At 41.5% G+C, this 20,610-nt stretch overlaps 1 protein-coding gene across 1 annotated transcript in view; it reads left to right on the top strand.

The window, feature by feature from the left end:
• Positions 1-20,610, top strand: part of Lars1 (leucyl-tRNA synthetase 1) — a 54,442-nt gene that overhangs the window by 9,793 nt on the left and 24,039 nt on the right. The window contains exons 5-20 of the mRNA XM_075968758.1: positions 994-1,131; positions 3,870-4,031; positions 4,892-5,004; positions 6,049-6,112; positions 6,295-6,362; positions 6,597-6,822; positions 9,271-9,358; positions 9,434-9,510; positions 10,674-10,727; positions 11,691-11,831; positions 14,152-14,229; positions 17,530-17,615; positions 17,701-17,766; positions 17,853-17,935; positions 18,992-19,130; positions 19,587-19,799. Coding sequence (XP_075824873.1) covers positions 994-1,131; positions 3,870-4,031; positions 4,892-5,004; positions 6,049-6,112; positions 6,295-6,362; positions 6,597-6,822; positions 9,271-9,358; positions 9,434-9,510; positions 10,674-10,727; positions 11,691-11,831; positions 14,152-14,229; positions 17,530-17,615; positions 17,701-17,766; positions 17,853-17,935; positions 18,992-19,130; positions 19,587-19,799 — 1,796 coding nt within the window. The remainder of the gene's footprint in view (positions 1-993; positions 1,132-3,869; positions 4,032-4,891; positions 5,005-6,048; positions 6,113-6,294; positions 6,363-6,596; positions 6,823-9,270; positions 9,359-9,433; positions 9,511-10,673; positions 10,728-11,690; positions 11,832-14,151; positions 14,230-17,529; positions 17,616-17,700; positions 17,767-17,852; positions 17,936-18,991; positions 19,131-19,586; positions 19,800-20,610) is intronic.

Raw genomic sequence — 20,610 nt, forward strand, 5'->3', positions numbered from 1 at the left:
GTGGTTGCAAATGATGACTTTTTTTTAAAGATTTGTTTATACAACTTTCTGCCTCCACACGCCAGAGGAGGGCGCCAGATCTCTTTACAGATGGTTTGGAGCCACCATGTGGTTGCTGGGAATTGAACTCAGGACCTCTGGAAGAGCAGACAGTGCTCTTAACCACTGAGCCATCTCTCCAGCCCCAAATGATGACATTTTTATATGTGTATGTGGCATTGGAATTGAACTGAGGGTCTTACACTTGGTAGCCCAAGTGCTCTAACACTGGGTCACGTCTTCAAACCCAATATTGGTGACTCTCCCCTTTCAGTACTGGACTTTTAGGTAGGGCTTTGCTTTACCAGGTAGACAGTCTCTCTTAACCTGAATTATATCTGTATTTCTTTTTATTTAATTTTTATTTTTATATAGTCTTGTTAAATTGCCCAGGATGATCTTGAGCTTGTAATCCCCCTGCCTCAGTCTCCAGAACATCTGTATGTGCCAGTAGTACCTTTCTAGTTGTACTTACTTATCAGCTGAAACTCTTCTTTGATGTTTTCTCTGTTTTGGAAGAACTGTGGTGGAGAGCCCAGTTCTGTAACTTGCTAGCTTATAACCTTGGATAAATCACTTCATGTCGGTGTCTGTTGTCTACCTCTCAGGAGTGCTGATTACTAACAGAGGGTAAGAATTTACCTTCCACTACAAAGATAATCTTCAAAATGAGAAACCATTAGTATTGTTATCCAAAATGACATCCTCTGTTTTATGTATCTTTTCATTTCCGCTGTTTAGTGTGTCAGGATGCTACATTAAGTACTATACATATTGAATAAAATACAAACTCTGTTATAGGATTTTGAGGCATGTGATTTACATCATCTGGGTTTTCTATAATATTTGTGTGTAGATGTTACATGCAATTTCAGAAAGTTGATTTTTGTTGACCTTGGAAACAGTTTATTTCCTTGAGTTCTGAGCTTGGCTCTTTGTGTTCTTGTGCTGTAGGCGTGTGCTGACAAGCTGAAAAGAGAAATAGAGCTGTATGGCTGCCCTCCTGATTTTCCAGAAGAAGAAGAGGAAGAGGAAGAAAGTAGCGTTAAACCTGCAGATATAACAGTGAAGGATAAAGCCAAAGGGAAAAAGGTCTGGTGGTTGTTTACGTTTCAGTTGTCTTGCCTGACGTTCCCACCTCTTTGATTTAGTTGTATATACCCAGCACTGGCAGGTGCCTGGCACATGAAGCGTACTTGGTAATTTTTAAGAAACTGTCAAATCAAGACTGTTTAAATGATTCAGTGGGTAATGAGCTTTCTAGGTAATAACAACATCTCCAAATCCCAGCACTCCATTGGTGAGAAGGGCGGTAGAGACAGAAGAATCCCCAGAAGCTTGTAAGCTAGTCTGGAGTCAGTTTTGAACAGCAGAGATCCTGCCTCAAATAAACTGACAGGTTGTCCTGACCTCCACATGTGCACCATAGATACTGATGAGCATGCACCCATAAACATACATCTTACATACACCCACAAAGATGAAAAATCCGTCAGGTCAGCAGTTAACAGCACTGTTAACCCATGTCCATTCCCAGCACCTGCATGATGGTTTATTACTGTCTGTAACTCCAATCCCAGGGTATCTGCTGCCCTCTTCTGGCCTATTTGGGTACCTACATGCACATGGTACACAGACATGCAAGCAAGCAAAACACCCCTTTACCTAAAAATAGAATCAATACATTAAATCAAAATATTGTCTGGCTTTATTGTTGCTTTTTCACTTTAGTTTGATATATTTTAGATTTAAAGGAGTTTCAAGATAGTGCAGCATTCCAGCATAACCTTTGTCCACCTCCCCTAATGTTACTCTTCTTTACTCTCTGTAACTGTGATACAGTCATCCTACCTAAACAGCTAATGTTAGTTCAGTGCTGTGTTCTAAACTGTAGAGTTCATCTGAAGTGTTTTAAAAAGAGGACTTCATTTTTTTTTTTTTTTTTTTTGGTTTTTCGAGGGGTTTCTCTGTGGTTTTGGAGCCTGTCCTGGAACTAGCTCTTGTAGACCAGGCTGGTCTCAAACCCACAGAGATCCACCTGACTCTGCCTCCCAAGTGCTGGGATTAAGGGCGTGCGCCACCACCGCCCGGCGAGGACTTCATTTTTTAAAAGATTTAATTTTTAATTTTGTGTGTGTGTCTTTGTTATGTGCAGATACTTAGAGAGTCTAGAAGGTGTTGGGTCCCCTGGAACTGGAGTTACAGGCAGTTGAGAGCAGCTTGATGTGGTTGCTGGGAACCGAATCTGTGTCTTCTGTAACAGCAGTGTGCACTCCTGATTGCTGAGCTATCTCTCTAGCCTCCTGTATTTGCATAGAAATTGTGTGTGTGTTGAGGGGAGAGGCAGGGGCAAGCTTATGGAGGTCAGAGGACAGCTCTGAGTAGGTTCTTTCCTGCCATCCTGTAGGATCTAGGGAGAGAGTCAGGCTGTCAGGTCTGTGCACAAGCATCCATACTGACTAAGTCCTCTTGCTGATCTTGTATTTGAAGTTGTACCCATCCTTCTCCTAATGTCTTTTCTCTGCTTTAAACAGGGGGTGGGGGTGCAGGGGCTGGAGAGATGGCTCAGCAGTTAAGAGCACTTGTTGCTCTTGCAGAGGATCCAGGTATGAGTCCCAGTACCCACACATGTGGTATTTCACAGCCATCCACAACTCAGAGTTCGCCTAATGCCTTCTGACTTCTGTAGACACCAAGTCTACATATAGTACCTCTACATACATGCAGGCAAAATATACATAAAGTAAAAGTGAATAATTTAACAGAATAAGACCCGATCTAGAATCCACACTACATTATTAACTTCTATGATTTTTGACATGGAGTAATGTTCAGATAAAGAATTTATTGACTGTTGCTGTGCAGTGGTGGTGCACGTCTTTAATCCAGCACTCAGGAGACAGAGGCAGGTGGATCTCTGTGAGTTCAAGGCCAGCCTGGTCTACAAGAACTAGTTCCAGGACAGGCTCCAAAGCTACAGAGAAGCCCTGTCTCAAAAAACCAATTAAAAAAATTTTTATTGACTGTCAAAAAAGTCCTGTCTGTTTTTGTGTTGCAGTGATAACAACACAGATTGGGTAATTTATACTGACCAGAAATTTATTGGCCCACTGAGGCTGGGAAGGCTTATGTTGAGAGTTCAGAACCTGATCAGGCATTTCTTGCTGTGTTGTCTGTGAAGGAAGGGAAAAGAAATAGTAGCAGAACAGGAAAGAGAGACAGGGAGGGAGAGAGGAGGTAACACGTTCAGGACAGGCCAGATTTGTCTTCTTTGGTGCAGCAATGATACACTCTTGAGGGCAGAATCTCTTTAAGAGTTTACCTTTTAATGCTGTTACATAGGGAATTAAGTTTCTTATGGTTAAAGTGGGGACCAAAATTTCAACCATTAAATAAACTCCTTTAATTTGGGGTCACCTGATGGTTTTTCATATAGATAAAATGAAGTGATTTTTTTATTTTGCGCTAAGAAGGGCATGTGTGCTATTAGAAGAAAGGAAATGAGAGCATGGTGCTAAGACTACAATGATGGTGGTTGAGTGGTTCCTTCATCTTTTATCTCTGGTGTCTGTTTCCTGGTGGACATCCTGATATCTGTACTGCTGTGGTGTTCTGATCCATCAACAGAGTTGCGGGAAGCAGAACAGCAGATCCCTTATGAGAGATCCTGTCTGCATAGCGAGTTTCAGGCCGGCTAGAGCTACACTGTGAAACCCTCTTTCACAAAGAAACACAATCACCAAATAGGATTATGGAATTAAAGTTACTGTGGTCCTGGGATGCTGAATGGTTGTCGGCTGTGCTTTACTGGAGTTTGTGTTTGTTTTCAGAGCAAAGCCGCTGCCAAAGCAGGATCGTCTAAGTACCAGTGGGACATTATGAAATCCCTTGGGCTTTCTGAGGAAGACATAGTGAAGTTTTCTGAAGCAGAACATTGGCTTGAGTATTTCCCACCGTTGGCTGTTGAAGATCTGAAGAAAATAGGGTTAAAGGTATGCCGTAGCCCTCAGTATTAGAGACAGTGAAAGGCACTTACGTTTGTATCATTCAAAAAGATATGGGACAACTTTTAAATTTACAGCAGTATATTCTGGCTGAATGTCACCAAAAATCCAGATGTTATTAGACTGGCAGCGAGTAAGAAAACCTTCAACATTCGTCTCATCAGAATATATTTATTAACAATTGGTAGAAAGGGGTTTTATTTAAAGAATACAAAGACACCAAAATTTAACTCAAGTATGTTGACTGTATTATTTAAGTATTTCTTTTAAATTTATTGTAAATCTTATATGTTAACTAACGTGTGTATTTTTTTGTTTCTTTGTTTTGTTTTTTGAAACAGCTTCTCTGTGTAGTTCTGGCTGTCTTGGAACTTCCTCTGTAGATCAGGCTGGCCTCACACTCACAGAACTCTTGCCTTTGCCTCCTGAGTACTGGGATTAAAGGCATGTGCTCTTACTGCTCAGCAAGTGTGTGTATTTTAAAACCTATTAATTAAACAAATTATTGCAATGATTTATATGAATTTAAGATGTGGAACTGGCTGGGCGGTAGTGGCAAACGCCTTTAATCCCAGCACTCGGGAAGCAGAGGCAGGTGGATCTCTTGAGTTCAAGGCCAGCCTGGTCTGGTCTACAAGAGCTAGTTCCAGGACAGGCTCCAAAGCTACAGAGAAACCCTGTCTCAAAAAAAAAAAAAAAAAAAAAAAAAAAAAAGAGAGATGTGGAACTGGAAATTTTTTCTTTAATAGTTGATCTAATGTTAAGTTGGGATAAATAGTAGAAAGGTAAATAGTTGACTCATAGGAATCCCTAGTTATAAAAATTATCTTTTCCTTTTCTTTCTCTAGGTAGACTGGCGGCGTTCCTTCATCACCACGGATGTGAATCCTTACTATGATTCTTTTGTCAGGTGGCAGTTTTTAACATTAAGAGAAAGAAACAAAATTAAATTTGGGAAGCGGTAAGTTTGTTTTATTTCAGTGTAATCAACTAAAAATCATAATTCTTGCATTGCATTGCAATTCAGTATCTGTATCTCATCATGTTCTCTCTTATCTGTCCATCCACCCATTCATCTGTCTGTCTTTTCCTTTTTCATCACTCTCTTGTTCTGTTGTGTCTCTTGCTTTCCTTTAATCTTGCCTGCCTGTGTCTTCCTTCCTTCCTTCCTTCCTTCCTCTCTCCCTCCCTCCCTCCCTCCCTCCCTCCCTCCCTCCCTCCCTCCCTCCCTCCTTCCCTCCCTCCCTTCCTTCCTCCCTTCCTTCCTTTTTTTTGTTTTTTGTGACAGGGTTTCTCTGAGTCTTTTGTTTTTCTGTTTCATTTGTGTTGGACTCGGGGCTCGCACCCTGTGACCTGTGTTTTGTCACTGAGCTCCCACTTTCTTGCTGCTCGTTTTCTTGACTTCTGAGCTGTTTTGTGTTTTTGACAGCTAGAACCAGAGAGAAGGGAATGATTCTTTTCAGTATTCCTAGCAAACCACTGGCGAGATTATTTTATTTGTGTTTTAGCTTATACTTCTATAAGTTGCTAAGATTTTTTCCTTTATTATGTAGATCAAATAAAAACAACTTATTTGAATTTGTATCTTTTTTTGTTCTTGTTTTGAGACAGGGTTTCTTGTGTAGCCCTGGCTGTCCTGGGACTCGCTCTGTAGACCAGGCTGGCCTCACACTCACAGATATCTGCCTGCCTCTACCTCCCAAGTGCTGGGGTTAAAGGCATGCGCCACCACTGCCCGGCTACGTGAATTTATTTTATGGTCTTATGTTTCATTACTACAAGGCTAAGGCTAATCCACAGTTTTCATTAGTGCTCCCTTTCATGAAGGAGATGTCAATACCTCCGTTTCAGAACTGCTCATCAAAGCATGCATAATTTAGACACTGACTGGCTGAGGGTGTCACCTATAATTCATGCTTGTAGGGTATTAGTGACACTGTCTGATACTTCATGATGTAACCTGAAAATATAACAGTGTTTTCTGCTTATTGCTTTTCTTTTTTAGGTACACCATTTATTCTCCAAAAGATGGACAGCCTTGCATGGATCATGACAGACAAACTGGAGAGGTGATTATCTGGACCACCGAGTGGCCACTGTAATACCCTTTACTGTGGCCACACCACTGGCACTCTCTTTGCTGGAAGGATGAATTATTCCTATGTGCAAGAATCCATGTCATAAATCTGAAGTGGATTCCTGCATAGGTCAGCAGGGTGAATCCATATTTTCCCCGTGTTTCTTTGTTTAGGGCGTTGGACCTCAGGAATACACCCTAGTCAAACTGAAGGTGCTTGAACCATACCCATCAAAATTAAGGTAGGTTTGCTAAGAATTACTGTTTCATGGTCTTTTTTTCTTTTTCTCTTCCTTTTTTTCCCTTCTTTTCTTGGAGACAGGGTTTTGTTTTGCAGCCTAGTGCTCTCTCCTCAGCCTTCTGGGTACTGAGGTTGAAGTTGCCATTATGTCTGGCTTGATTGATCATTTCTGAACAATCGGATGATTATGAGGGAAGCCACAATTTTAATATAAATATGTGCTTTTTCTTTTTAGTGGTCTGAAAGGGAAAACTATCTTCTTGGTAGCTGCTACCCTTAGACCTGAGACTATGTTTGGACAGACCAACTGTTGGGTTCGGCCTGATATGAAGTACATTGGGTTTGAGACAGCGAATGGTGATATATTCATCTGCACGCAGAGAGCTGCCAGGAATATGTCGTACCAAGGTTTTACCAAGCACAATGGAGTGGTGCCTGTTGTGAAGGAGTTAATGGGGGAGGTAAGTTGGGGAGCAACTCTCGATTTTTATTGTGAAATTGGAGGGAAGCGGAGCTAGAAAAAATATCAGAAAACTATAATTAGAGCACACAAGAGATAATATATGCAGGACATTTGTAGTCTTGTTTGTTTGTTTGTTTTTTATAAAGATTCATTTATTTATTATGTTCTGCCTGCATGTATTTCTGCAGGCCAGAAGAGGGCACTAGATCTCATTACAGATGGTTGTGAGCCACCATGTGGTTGCTGGGTATTGAACTCAGGACCTCTGGAAGAACAGCCAATACTCTTAACCTCTGAGCCATCTCTCCAGCCCCATATTTGTATTTTGTAAGGCACAGAACTGTCAGGGTTCTTCAGAAGGCTTTGCCAAGCTGAATCCACACTCCTCCAAAGGGGCCTCTGTCTTGATTTCATCCATGATAATTGCTATTCTTTTTTTTTTTTAAGATTTATTTATTATGTATATAGTGTTCTGCAAGCATGTATGCCTGCAGACAGAAGAGGGCACCAGATCTCTTTGTAGATGGTTGTGAGCCACTATGTTGCCCACCTGTTTCCTATTGCTCCTTACCCATGCTAAGCAGGTGCTTCATCACTGAGCTGTGCTGCAGGTGCCCAGTCACTGAGCCATGCCCCAGCTGCTGTACTTTGAGACATGCTTCCACTAAATTTCCCAGGCTGACTTTGAACTTATTGTACAGCCTCTGATCTCCTTGAAATTGTGATTCTTGTGCCTCAGTCTCCTAACAGATGAGATTTTAGGCTGGACCACCAGCCATGGGGTTGTTGCTGTTTTTAAATTAGCATAATTTAACTATATATAATTATAGGTTTCATTATGCCATTTTATACATGTACATAATGTATTTCAATCATATTGACTCCCCTCTTTACCCCCTCGCATTCTTAACAAGCCCCTTCTAGTCCCAACTAGCCCCCTTCTACTTTCATTTTGTGTGTATGTGTGTGTGTGTGTGTGTGTGTATGATCTAGTAAGTTTCATAGGGCTGCTTACAGGACCATAGGCATTTGAAGAACTGTTTCCTGTTTTTGTATGATTTATTTATTTATTTATTTATTTATTTTTGAGATAGGGTCTCTTTCCCTGGCATCCTAGAACTCACTATGTAGATCTGCTTCCCAAGTTCTGGGATTAAAGGTGTGCGCCACCAGCTCCCAGCTTCTGTTTCCTGTTCTTAATGTCCTTCTCACCATGGTATTTAAATAGGCCTTTGATTTCAGCCTTTAAAACTGCTGTGGTGTATAAGCTGTCACCCATATGACTGCAAATTCTACAAAGGTAGCTCATGTGTGCATTTACACACACATACACACACACAAACACACACGCCCACACAAAGGAATAAAACGGAATGGTGCAGAACAAGTGTACAGCCGCAGGCCCTTTGTTGTCTCATACAAGTACAGGTCAGAGCTGGGTAGCATGCAGGAAGCGGAAGCAGGAGGATCACTGTGAGTTCTATGCTAGCTGGGCTACAGAATGAAATATGAGACATTAAAAAAACAAACAAAAGAACAAAAGGAGAGAGAGACCGAGAGAGACACACATAGAGAATAGGCCCATTCTTTCTGCATTCTCTAATTTTTTTGAGGCAGTAGGAATATCTTTTTTACTTCAACTTGAATTTATTTATAACTGTCCTTTTAGACAGATATGTAGATTTCTGTTTTCTTTGTGTTTTGTTTTTTTTTTTTTTTTGAGCCTGTCCTGGAACTAGCTCTTGTAGACCAGGCTGGTCTCAAACTCACAGAGATCCGCCTGCCTCTGCCTCCCGAGTGCTGGGATTAAAGGCGTGCGCCACCACCGCCCGACTTGATTTCTGTTTTCTTGATGTGACTTTATTACCTAGCTTTTTGGTCATGGAAAGCTTTAGTGCAGTGGTTCTGTTTTTTTTTTTCTGTTTGGTTTTTCTTTTTTCTTTTCTTTTCTTTTTTGAGAAATGGTTTCTCTTTGTAGCCCTGACTGTCCTAAACTCAATCTTGTAGACCAGGCTAGTCTTGAACTCAAAGATCCATCTGCCTCTGCCTCTGCCTTCTGCGTGCTGGGTTTAAAGGCGTGTGCTACCATTGCCCAGCTATTTTATTTTGTTTACTTAGTGGAGAAGTTGTGCACATGTATGGGAACAACATGATGTTTAAAATGTGGATATACGTGCTAGAATGACTGTGTAAAGTCATTAACAAACAGTACTTCAGACTTCTCATTTTTGATGTGAGAACATTTAAAGTGATTGTGATTTTCAACTGTCTAACATCATGACATTAACCACAGCAACTATTTTGTGCAGGTGTAGATCTCCAGAGTTTATTCCTGTATGGTTTTCAGTAGGAGCCTCTGGACCTTAAAATTTGAATATTTATTTAACTTTTTGTCACTGCAGTTATATTTATTCCCTTTTTTTTTTTTTGCTCCTCTTTTATGCAGGAGATCCTTGGAGCTGCACTTTCTGCACCGCTGACATGCTATAAGGTGGTCTATGTTCTCCCTATGCTCACCATTAAGGAGGATAAAGGTACAGATTTTGCTGGTAGACGGCTTTGCTAGCCACATTCTGGTGTATTAGTTAATTCCATTCTTTCTTCTTAAGGCACTGGTGTGGTCACGAGTGTTCCTTCTGATTCGCCGGATGATCTTGCAGCACTCAGAGACCTGAAGAAAAAGCAAGCAAGTATCTGCTTCATGTCCTTGTTTTATTCTTTTTTTTTTCTCCCCAAGACAGGGTTTCTCTGTGTAGCCCTGGCTGTCCTGTAACTTACTTTATAGACCAGTCTGGCCTTGTACTCAGAGATCCTTCTGCCTCTGCTGGGATTTAAAGGCATGTGCCACCACCACCCAGCCATGTCCTTGCTTTAAATTTAGCATATTAGTGGGCACTGCTGAACAGCTGTGACACAGGCTGAGGGCATACATGTTTGTCTCTGAACTGTCATCTCTAACCTGCTTTTCAGTGTTTGTGTGTTTCTGTGGTTGGAACTTGGAATAAAATTCTGTAACAAATTTGAGAAGGTGGTGTGTGTGTTTTTAAGTATATGCAGCGCCACCATTACAGAGAGGACATTTGGTGACCTGCTTTACACCCTCCACCTCACTTTTGTGACCATCTCTCAAGGGACTGGGAGCTAGGTTGGTGGCCATAAGTCCCAGAGGATTCTCCTGTCTCCACTTTGTGCAGTGTTGGGCTTTCTAGTATGCCTGGCTTCTCTCATGGGTGCTGGGGATTTGAACTCTGCTCCTCATGCTTGTGTAGCAAGTCCTCTCACCCACTGACTCCCTTTCTCAGCCCCATATTTTCATTACAGAAAAGAATATTACCCTTGACTGAGGTGATGTCTCAATGTCTGTGTGCATTGTTGCATTTGATGCATTTCCTACAGACATGTTCAACCTGTGGATTACACATGTCACAGGATAGCTATGGATTAGGCTCAGCGAAAAATCATAAACTTATTTAAAACACGAGGTTTTGTTTGTAAGCTGGTTGCATAGTTCTTAATTGGGAAATGTATAGGTGACAAGTTTTATCACGGTGTCAAAATATTAGACATACCTGAAGGCTATTCACATTAAAGTAAACTGTTGAGTTTTAAAAGGTCCCGGGTCCCTTATTGAGATAATGTTAAAAATGTTCTGTATGGAAAGAACAAATAATGGAATAAAAGCTTGAAGCCAGGGAAGAGGGTGGCCGAGGCAGGAAGACCTCAAGTGTAAGGCCAGCATAGGCTGCTGCAGCAAAGCCTTGCCTCAGGAAAAAAAAATGAGTTTGCTTTCTTACTGATTGTATCAGTAACAAAATTGAGCACTAATGTTAGCTTACGAATTTTCCATAGGCATTACGAGCAAAGTATGGAATTAGAGATGAAATGGTCCTGCCATTTGAGCCGGTGAGTATGTGTGTATTCCCAGACATCACACGCCTTTATCAAAGGGGAAAAGACGCTTACATGTTCTTCTTGTAACAAAAATAATAGATCATGGGTAGAGTTTGAAAATGAGAAGAAATTTTCTTACTTTAATTTGATAACTTACTGTTGTAAATAACAGGAAAAGGAAAACAATATGCATTTTCTTTCCACCTGGCACCTGTAGTTGGGAAAACCTATATATTATTCTCACCAGCTTCCCCAAAAAAATTATTTATTTATTTATTAATTATGTATACAAAGTTCTGTGTGATGTATGCCTGCCTGCCAGAAGAGGGCACCAGATTTCATAGATGGTTGTGAGCCACTATGTGGTTGCTGGGACTTCAACTCAGGACTTCTGGAAAAGCAGTCAGTGCTCTTAACCTCTGAGCCATCTCTCTGGCCCCTATTCTCACCAGTTTTATACTAACTTGTTGACAATGTATCTTACTTAACCTAGGAACATTTATTTTGTAACCTTGTAGAGCTGTTTAATGTTTCTTGTTTTCATTTTTGTACAGAAGAAAAGTCAGAATAATACCAGCAAATAACTTTAATGAAGAGTGTAGGAGAGTGAGCTTGGACATGCTCAATGCCCTGGGTGTGATTCTCAGCACTGGGGGAAAAGACTCCAAAACTTTGATAGATGCTTGAAGCCATCCATAAAAATAGTTGACATTGCTTTGCTTCTTGCAGCCTTAGTTATTCAGTGGCCTGTGTGACAGGAGGTGAGAGAAGGGGGTGGCATGTGTTGTTCCTGTGGTGAGGGAGTGCACACATTGCCATCTTCAGGTTAGTGGTCTGTGAGCTCTGCGTGTTTGTCACTGCCTGGTGATAGTAAAATCCAGTGTGGCTTTACAGGGCAAAGGGGCCATGTCCACACGGCTGATCTGTGTCTGCCTTTCAGCATGGATACACATCTGGTGTTGCTGTTCTCTGCAGGTGCCAGTCCTTGAAATCCCAGGGATTGGAAGTCTTTCTGCTGTGACCCTTTGTGATGAACTGAAAATTCAGAGCCAGAATGACCGCGAGAAACTTGCAGAAGCAAAGGAGAAATTGTATTTAAGAGGATTTTATGATGGTGTAAGTCATAACTTTTATTGTTTTTATTTGTAGCTATATGTTATGCTGTTCCTCTTAATTTTAACTTAAAAGGAAAAATTAAACATAGTTTTTATAAAACGCTAATTTGGAAAAGATAAGTAAATTTTATTCTAAATTCCAGTTTTTATCATGTCATTTCTAGAAACATTTCCAGAATTACATTTGTGTGTGTGTGTGTTCTGGGAATCTCTAAGAAATGAATTTCTTGAGATATTTAAAATTAGTTCCTTTTATTATACAATACAACTCTAAACGTTGGCTGCATCAAGAATGCCTGTTCCAGGACTGGGAGATGGCTTAGCAGTTAAGTGCACTTACTCCTTTTATAGAGAACTTGGGTTACCCCACATGGTGGCTCACAGTCATCTGTAACCACAGTGCAGGGGATCCAGTAGGCATGCATGCAGTGCATGTAAAATAAATAAATACATCTTTAAAATTGGAAAAAAGAATGCCTTTTTTTGCTTTTCATAATGGGTTCATTTTTTGCTTAAGCTTTTTATTCTGTCTATTAATTCATTTGTTGATGCCTATCAAGTGCCAAGTGAAGACCACAAAGCTGTGCTGAGCTTCCTCTCTCAGTCCTGCCTGTGCTACCGTACCTTAGGTTTTCAGGGAAGACTAAACTAGACAAGAGAAAGCCAGTCAGGTTAGCCACGTAGGGCTGAAGTGAATGTTTTTAAGGACACACATTGGGAGTGTTTTTTTTTTTTTACATTTTCCCTTTCTTAGATACACAAAAATTAGCTTAATTTTTTTAAAAAGTGAATTGTATATTGTCTTAACCATTGTTCTTTTGCTGTAAAGAAATACTGTGACCAAGGCAACTCTTATAAGAAAGGGATTTAGTTGAGGCTGGCTTACAGTTTCAAAGGTTTAGTCCATCATCATCATGGTTCAGGGAGACATGGTAGCTGAGACCTACGTACTGATCTGATGGCTGAGAGACACTGGGCTTGGCTCAAGCTTTTGAAACCTCAAAGCCCATCAGTGGCATACTTCTTCCAACTAATTCTTCTCAAGTACTGCTATTCCCTGATGACTAAGCATTCAAATATACAAGCCAGTGGTGGCTATTCTTTGTCAAACCATGACAGTATTTTGAATGGTAGTAAGAGCCAATACTTTAATATATGAACTTGAAAGAAAAGATAGTTTTATTAATTAATTCATTAGTCCACTTATTTATTTATTATGTGTATATGTGTTATGCCTATATGTGCACTATATATATATGTGGTGCTCGTGGAGGTCAGATCTCCAGAAACTGAGTTACAGATGCCCGTGAGCTACCATATGGGTTCTGGAAACTGAACCTAGGTCCTCTGTAAGACCAACAAGTGCTTTTAACTGCTGAGTCACCTGCTCAGATTCAATATTAACTGAGTTCACAAAATAATGCTGCAAAGTGGGCAGTCTCGTCGTCACTTCCAGATAAGGAAAGGCACAAAGAGGCTTCTGTTTTCTCAAGCTTGTGGCAGTGTGTTGGGATTCAGAGTTGGCAGCTTTGCTCCATGATCTCTGATCCTGCACAGTGACCATGGCTCTAACTTAATTACATAGAATAAAACATCAATATGTTAATAACCTGAAGAGCAAAAGCAGTGCATGTTTTTCCACCTAAAATGGGAACTGTTTGTTAGTGGCACAGAGTCAGACATGTAAAACATCTGAGTGTTTTACCCCAGTCAGCTTTATGAGGCTTGTAGCCTCATCCAGGGGAACAAAGTGTGAGTTAATTCTTTGCAGGCTGGTAAGGGGCAGGGTCGGAAAGAGACACCTGAGTGGCTTATACTCGGAAGAGTGGTTCTTGGCCTTCCAAATGCTGTGACCCTTTAATATAGCTTCTCATGTTTTGGTGACCTGGAACCATAAAATTATTTTGCCGCTGCTTCATAACTATAATTTTGCTGCTGTTATGAATCATAATGTAAATATCTGATAGGCAGAATATCTGCTATGTGACCCCTGTAGGGGTGCGACCCACAGGTTAAGAACCCTGGTATAAACTCTACATCTCCATATGGAAGCTTGAGCATGGAAGGGAATGTGTCTTCCTAGCCAAGCTCTCATTAGCTGCAGCTCCAGAAGGACAACAGTACTAGACCCAGTTACACTTAGTTAGAGCCAGTATGTTATGAATATCAGTTGTGTTAACTGTATCAAAATAAAGTTATGATTATAAATGTGATAACTGTTATTCTAAAGATATTTTTAGTTTAGTCTGTAAAGTACATTTAACTAGGGAAACTTGAAGCAAAATTTAATTGTCTTGTATGTTCCCCTTTCCTCCTTGTAGGTGATGTTGGTGGATGGATTTAAAGGACAGAAGATCCAGAACGTAAAGAAGACTATTCAGAAAAACATGATTGACGCTGTAGGTGGTAGCCTGTCCTCTGGGGACTGTTTGGGAGGAATGGTTCACTGATCAGTAGACCTAAGAGTGTTATTAGCCATGAGTTTTGTAGGAGGAACTAGCACTATATAAAAAGATAGAACAGCTTTATGGCAGGAAATAGGCCTATTTGCAGTTCATCTAATTTGCATCTCCTGTTATAGGGATGAGGTTGCGCCCTAAGGCTGGCCTGTGCCATGTGTGGTAGTGGTACCTTCATCTCAGCATTTAGGAGGTAGGGGCAGGGAGCTCTCAACTCCATGACTAGCCTGGGCTATGCAGACAGTGTTTCAACTCACCTTCTCCCCCACAACAAGAAGAAAGCACACCCAGACACAACCAAAGCTGATGTGCAGAGCACAGCCAGACAGCTCTGGCGATGTCTCAACAGCGGCCACTTTAGAGTTGCGTGCAGTGGTTGCATCCTTTTTCTGTGCTCCTTTGCTTTTTACCTCTGTATTTTGTTTTTCATCTCCAGATTCCTCCTTTGATAGACCTTTGCTTAGCTACTTATCTCTTAAAGTTTTGATTTCAACAGTCATCCTGACCTGTGATATGTAGACCGTGGTGTTTATGTTTACTGAATTCAAAAAGCAAAGGTTAGCGTATTGATTCCTATCTGTAACCAGGAGGCAGAGACTTGAGAAACAGTGCTGGCTCCATAACGAAACAGGCTGGGAGAAGACTTGAGTTCTAGCCCTGGAACGCAAGTATGCGTGATGGTGCATGCTGATATCCACTACTGGGGAGGTGGAAGCAGGCAGATCCCTGGGATTCACTTTACTGCCTGCTTAATGAATTCCAGGCCAGTGAGAGACCCTGTCTCAAAAAGAATAAAAAAAGATGGCCCCTAAAGAATGTTTTCACGTACACAAACATACATGCACATGCACACACGCACAGTAACAGAAAGCAGCCATCTGCTCTGTCTTTTCACATTCTCTTTCATTTCTCTTTGGAGAGGACAGCCTTCGACTGTGTGCTTATTTCAATACTGATCTCCTCTGCCACACCTCTGTTTCTGCCTCTGTCTCTTGTTTCTCTGTCTCTCGCTCATGTTTTTTTTTCTTCTTCTGAGATATGGTCTCACTTTGTAGTCTAGACTGGCCTTGAACTTGTGGCAGTCCTCCTGCCTCAGCCTCCCAAATGCTGTGATTACAGATATCAGCCACTATGCCCAGCTTTCATAGATCTCTAGGTGTTTCTAATGTAATTTTTGTTGCTTTGTTTTGCTGAGAGAGGGTTTCCCAGTGTAGCCCAGACTACCACTGAAGCCATCGTCTTCTTCCACCTCCTGTAGCTGGGATTATAGCTGTTGGAGTGTATTTTTTGTTTTGATGTTTCCTTAGGTTTAGCTATCAGCCAGTAACTTCCTATTATGGAAAAAAATACCCAAGAATTGAATTCTTTAATACCTCTCCTTGTATCTTTTATATATTTCTTCATCTTTCATATTCATAATGTATTTATAATGTGCACTAGATTAGTCATTGTTTATACTTTTGCGACATGGCTAATCCCGACTGTGGTATATAGTGAATATTTTATTCTGCAGTTTTTATTTTTCCCTAGAATTAATAGTTGCCCATGTACTTAACAACCTATTCCCAAACTTGCAGCTATGCATTTCTCCCAGCTTGTCCCTCGTTTAATCTTAGAGTGCTCTCCCAGTGCCTTTGGCTGCGTGGTCTGGATGGGTTTCTGTCATTGGTGGAGCTGATGCCTCTTGACTATTACAGATTACTTTAGCCACTCTCAAAGCTGGTCTCCTGTTTTTCCTGCTCATTTTGATAGGTTGTGTCTCTAGTAGCTTTCTGGTGAGCATAAATCTAGACAGTGTATGTCTTTCCATATTTACCTTTGACTTTCTGGGTAGCAGTTCTGGACTGAGCAGTCTGGAGGTTGACTGGGAGATTGATAGAGATGGTACCAGCAGCTAGACTTTCAAGTAATCTGCTGATTTTGCTATGATTTGTCCCAGAGGATAAGCCTTTGACATACTGTATGGGCGCAGTTGCTTTTTGCATGGTGAGTGTTCTAGTTTGCTTTCTGTGGCTGTGCTTGGGGAGGAAAGGGTTTATTTCAACTTGCACTTCCAAGTAATATTCCATCACTGAGGGAAGTCAGGGCAGGAACAGAGGTAGGAACTGTGGAAGAAGGCTGCTCACTGGCTCATGCTCAGCTACCTTTCTTGCACAACTGGGCCCACCTGCGTAGGGATGGTGCTACCCACATCAGTCATCAATTAAAAACAAATGCCCACAGACCACCTACAGGCCAGCCTGATCTAGGAAATTCCCCTTGTGAGACTCCCTCTTCTGGGTGACTATAGCTTGTCTAGCTGGCAATAAAAACTAATCAGCACATGGATTAGGGTATCTGGGCTCCTAACCACGGTTTAAAACGTCAGTCTGTCCTCTCTCCAGCGTCATTGTTTTCTACTTGAAGAATCAGGCTGCACCACTCATTCCCGAGCGTTTGGAGGCTCAGCAGTGCAAATGGGGTTTCTCCTCAGCTTTTTCTTCTGGTTAAGATTCAGCTAACTTTTCTTTCTTTCTTTTGTTTGATCCTTTTATGTGGGCTTGAACCCAGGACCTTGCACATACTTGCAACCCCTCTGCTGAGCTTTATATCTGTTGGAACAGTTATTATAGGCTCAGCCTTTTCCCATTCTGCTCATCTTTGTAGAGTCAGTCCATCCCTCCATCTTCTTCATTGTTAGTTGGAACTGAAATTTTTGGATGGAGTTAAATACCTATTTCTAATCTATACATTAATAGCTTTTTAATGTAGAGTGAAGAATCGCATTATAAGTACAGCATATGACTCATTTTGTGAATGATAATATTGGATTTTAGTTTTAAAAGTTATCCTAGCTTGCTGGATGGGCATGGTGCACACTTTAATCTCAGCACTTTGGAGGCAGAAGCAGGTGGATTTCTGTGATCAGTTTTCTATTTGGAGCTGCATTTTTTTTTTTTATGATTCTAAATCTTATAGTAAGGTTTTTTCATGTTTATATTATTTTTAAAACAGTGGTGTCATGTATTTAGTTTTTAAATTTGTCTTTGTTTTTTAATAACAAAGATAGAAGGTTATCCTAGGCAGCCACCTATCCAGCCATAAGATTAGAAAGCGCTAAAATGATGAGTAGCCTGTGCAGTGGTCCACTGATGAAGTGTTCTGGAAGCAGATACTGCACAGAGAAGCAGACTCTGAGCCTGGGGAGGGGAGGCTTGATGGGACGTGACGTCTGCCATGTCTTTATTCACCTTCGTTTAGGGAGATGCACTTATCTACATGGAACCAGAAAAGCAAGTGATGTCGAGGTCTGCGGACGAATGTGTCGTGGCCCTGTGTGACCAGTGGTTAGTCCCTCTTACCACATGATGATTCTGTCAGTCCCTGTGGTCATTTCTGACAGTGAGACAAGTTCCATTTGTTCTCCCCCAGGTACCTGGATTATGGAGAGGAGAGCTGGAAGAAGGAGACATTTCAGTGTTTGAAGAACATGGAAACGTAAGATGGGGAAAACCGAAAGGGCGTGGGGATGAGACCCATGGAGGATGATGAAAGCAAGGACACCCTTCGGCCTTTGTTCTTAGGTTCTGCGAGGAGAGCAGGAAGAATTTTGAAGCTTCCTTAGACTGGCTACAAGAACATGCTTGCTCAAGAACGTATGGTTTAGGTCAGCAGAGTTTCCGTACTTCTGTTTGGATGATTTTGTTAGATGGAAAATGCACATTTCAGCTGGGTGGTGGTGGCGCACACTATTAATCCCAGCACTGGGGTAGGGGTGAGGGCAGAGACAGGTGGATCTCTGTGAGGTCAAGGCCAGCCTGGTCTACAGAGTGAGTTTTTAGATCAGGCTTCAAAGCTACAGAGAAACCCTGTCTTAGAAAAAAGAAAAAGAAAAGAAAATGCACTTTCCTTCTTTCTTCCCCCTTTCTTCTGATGTTTGCTAATTTGGAGATGATAGGTTTTGGTTAGAGGATGAGAAAGACTAGGATGTGGTTCCCTGTAATCTACCTAATGCTAGGTATTTCCTCTTCAACCCACATGGCTTTAGAGTATGATCTGTTTCTTATTTATGTACTTACCTTTGTGTGTGTGTGTGTGTGTGTGTGTGTGTGTGTGTGTGTGTGTGAGAGAGAGAGAGAGAGAGAGAGAGAGAGAGAGAGAGAGAGAGAGAGAGAGAATGGTGTATGTATAAGAAGTAGGCACATTTATGAGCAGAGTGTGTATGCCTGTGCATATGAGGCCAGTGGAATGTGTCTGGTGTCCCCTTCTGTCACTTTTTGGAGCTGGGTTAGCAGCCAGCAAGTCCCAGGATTTTCTATCTCCCCAGTAGTGTCAGGGCTGTGGTAGTCAGGATCTTACATGGTACTGGGAACCAAATCTGGTTTTTCTGTGTGGATGGGAAGTGTTCTTACTTACCGAACCCTCTCTCTAGTCCCATGGCATTTCTACTAAAGGGCTCCAGAGGTTCACCCATTTTTGGTTTTGTGCAGTATTTTATCTTTAGAAATTATTAAGGTAGAATTTAGAGCTTCTTAGGGTTGGGGATATAGCTCAATGATGAGTGCTTGCTTCCTATGTGCAATTCCTAGCACCACAAACAAAATAGTAGCAACCCACACTCAACAACAGAACTTGCTAGACTGTAGCCTTGAAGATGTGGCTTCTTCCAGTGGGCATCTCTTAGCTTCATTCAACATTAATTTTTTCCCTGTTTGTCTTGCAGGCACTCGTCTGCCTTGGGATGAGCAGTGGTTGATTGAATCACTCTCCGATTCCACTATTTACATGGCGTATTACACAGTCGCACACCTGCTGCAGGGGAATGACCTGCAGGGGCAGGCAGAGTCTCCACTGGGCATCAGGTTGGTACATAGTTCAGGAGAAGAACTAGGTACATGTTGTGACATTTTGGTTTACATATTTAGAAATTCATTCTTCCATATTTATTTTTCTCAAGAATTTGGCTAGCAGGAGGCATTTACTTTTAATTCCAGGACTCAGGAGGCAGAGGTAGGCCACTCTGTGAGTTGAAGGCCAGCTTGATATACATAGTGGACAGCCAGGGCTACATAGTGCGATCCTGACTTTTTTTTTTTTTTTGTTAGCAGTCTTTTGTTACTTTTTGCTTTTTTATTGTGCAACTGAGAAAGATGATTAAGTGGTTTAGTAGCCCCTCCTGTGCTGTTATGCTTTCTTGACTCATAGGGGAGCCGTTTGCTCTTGTTTGATACAGTGACTAGTTAAAATTTCAATTGATGATTAGGTGAAAATTCTGACTCTTTCAAAATAGTGCATTTGTTTGCCTTATTTCAATGCAGACCCCAGCAGATGACTAAGGATGTTTGGGATTATGTGTTCTTCAAGGATGCGCCATTTCCTAAGACTCAGATCCCAAAGGAGAAGCTGGATCAGCTGAAGCAGGAGTTTGAGTTCTGGTATCCAGTGGACCTTCGAGCCTCCGGCAAAGATCTGATTCCAAATCATCTTTCGTATTATATTTACAACCATGTGGCCATGTGGCCGGAACAGAGGTGAGTGCTCAAGTCTGTGTGGGCTGTGGTTTTTGATGGTCAATAAGGGCGTCTTTGAGTATCTTAAGGAATGGCTGTGGAGGGCTTAGATGGGTTTGCACAGTGTGCCTTAATGTGGAGTGTGCTTCTTCCTGGACGGGCGTAAAGGGACAGTGATCTGCTTGGTGCAGGCATGCAGCAGTTTGCAGACAGGTTGGAGAGTGCATAATGCAGTGTGTGATGATAAAAGGCTGCTCATGACCTTTCACCCACCGTTGTACTTATTCTGCTATAGCCCTGACTGTCCTGGAGCTCACTCTGTAGACCAGGCTGGCCTGAACTCACAGAGTTCCTCCTGCCTCTGCTGCCTAAGTGCTGGGATTAAAGGTGTGTGCCCCCATTGCCTGGCTGTTTTCTGGTTTATTTTGGAACAAATATTTATGCATATTCTGGAAATTAGCTATATATTTGTATTCTTGCAAAGGTAACCACAGTATATGCATTCTTTCTTTTTGCATAATAGCATATTTTTAAGATCTTCCTGAGTTCATACCTGAGCTCTGCCTATGGTTTCAAAACAGTTGCAGTATTTTTGTTTTCATAACTCACAGAGATGATCCTTTGGTTCTTTTCAATTGCTTCCTGTTGAAAACAGTAGCTCAGCACAGGGAGGACTTCTGTGGGATGAGCCAAGCCTTGTTTTTGAGCCCTAGACCTTCAAAGCAAAAGCTGCCTACAATGGTAGCGCCATGGCTGTGTTTCAACAAACTGCTCCTTGTTAACATTTCCCTCAGGATACCATGGGGAGCTATAATCCTGTTTTTCTTTTTGT

Source organism: Microtus pennsylvanicus, chromosome 4 (assembly GCF_037038515.1).
Source record: "Microtus pennsylvanicus isolate mMicPen1 chromosome 4, mMicPen1.hap1, whole genome shotgun sequence".
Lineage (NCBI taxonomy): Eukaryota > Metazoa > Chordata > Mammalia > Rodentia > Cricetidae > Microtus > Microtus pennsylvanicus.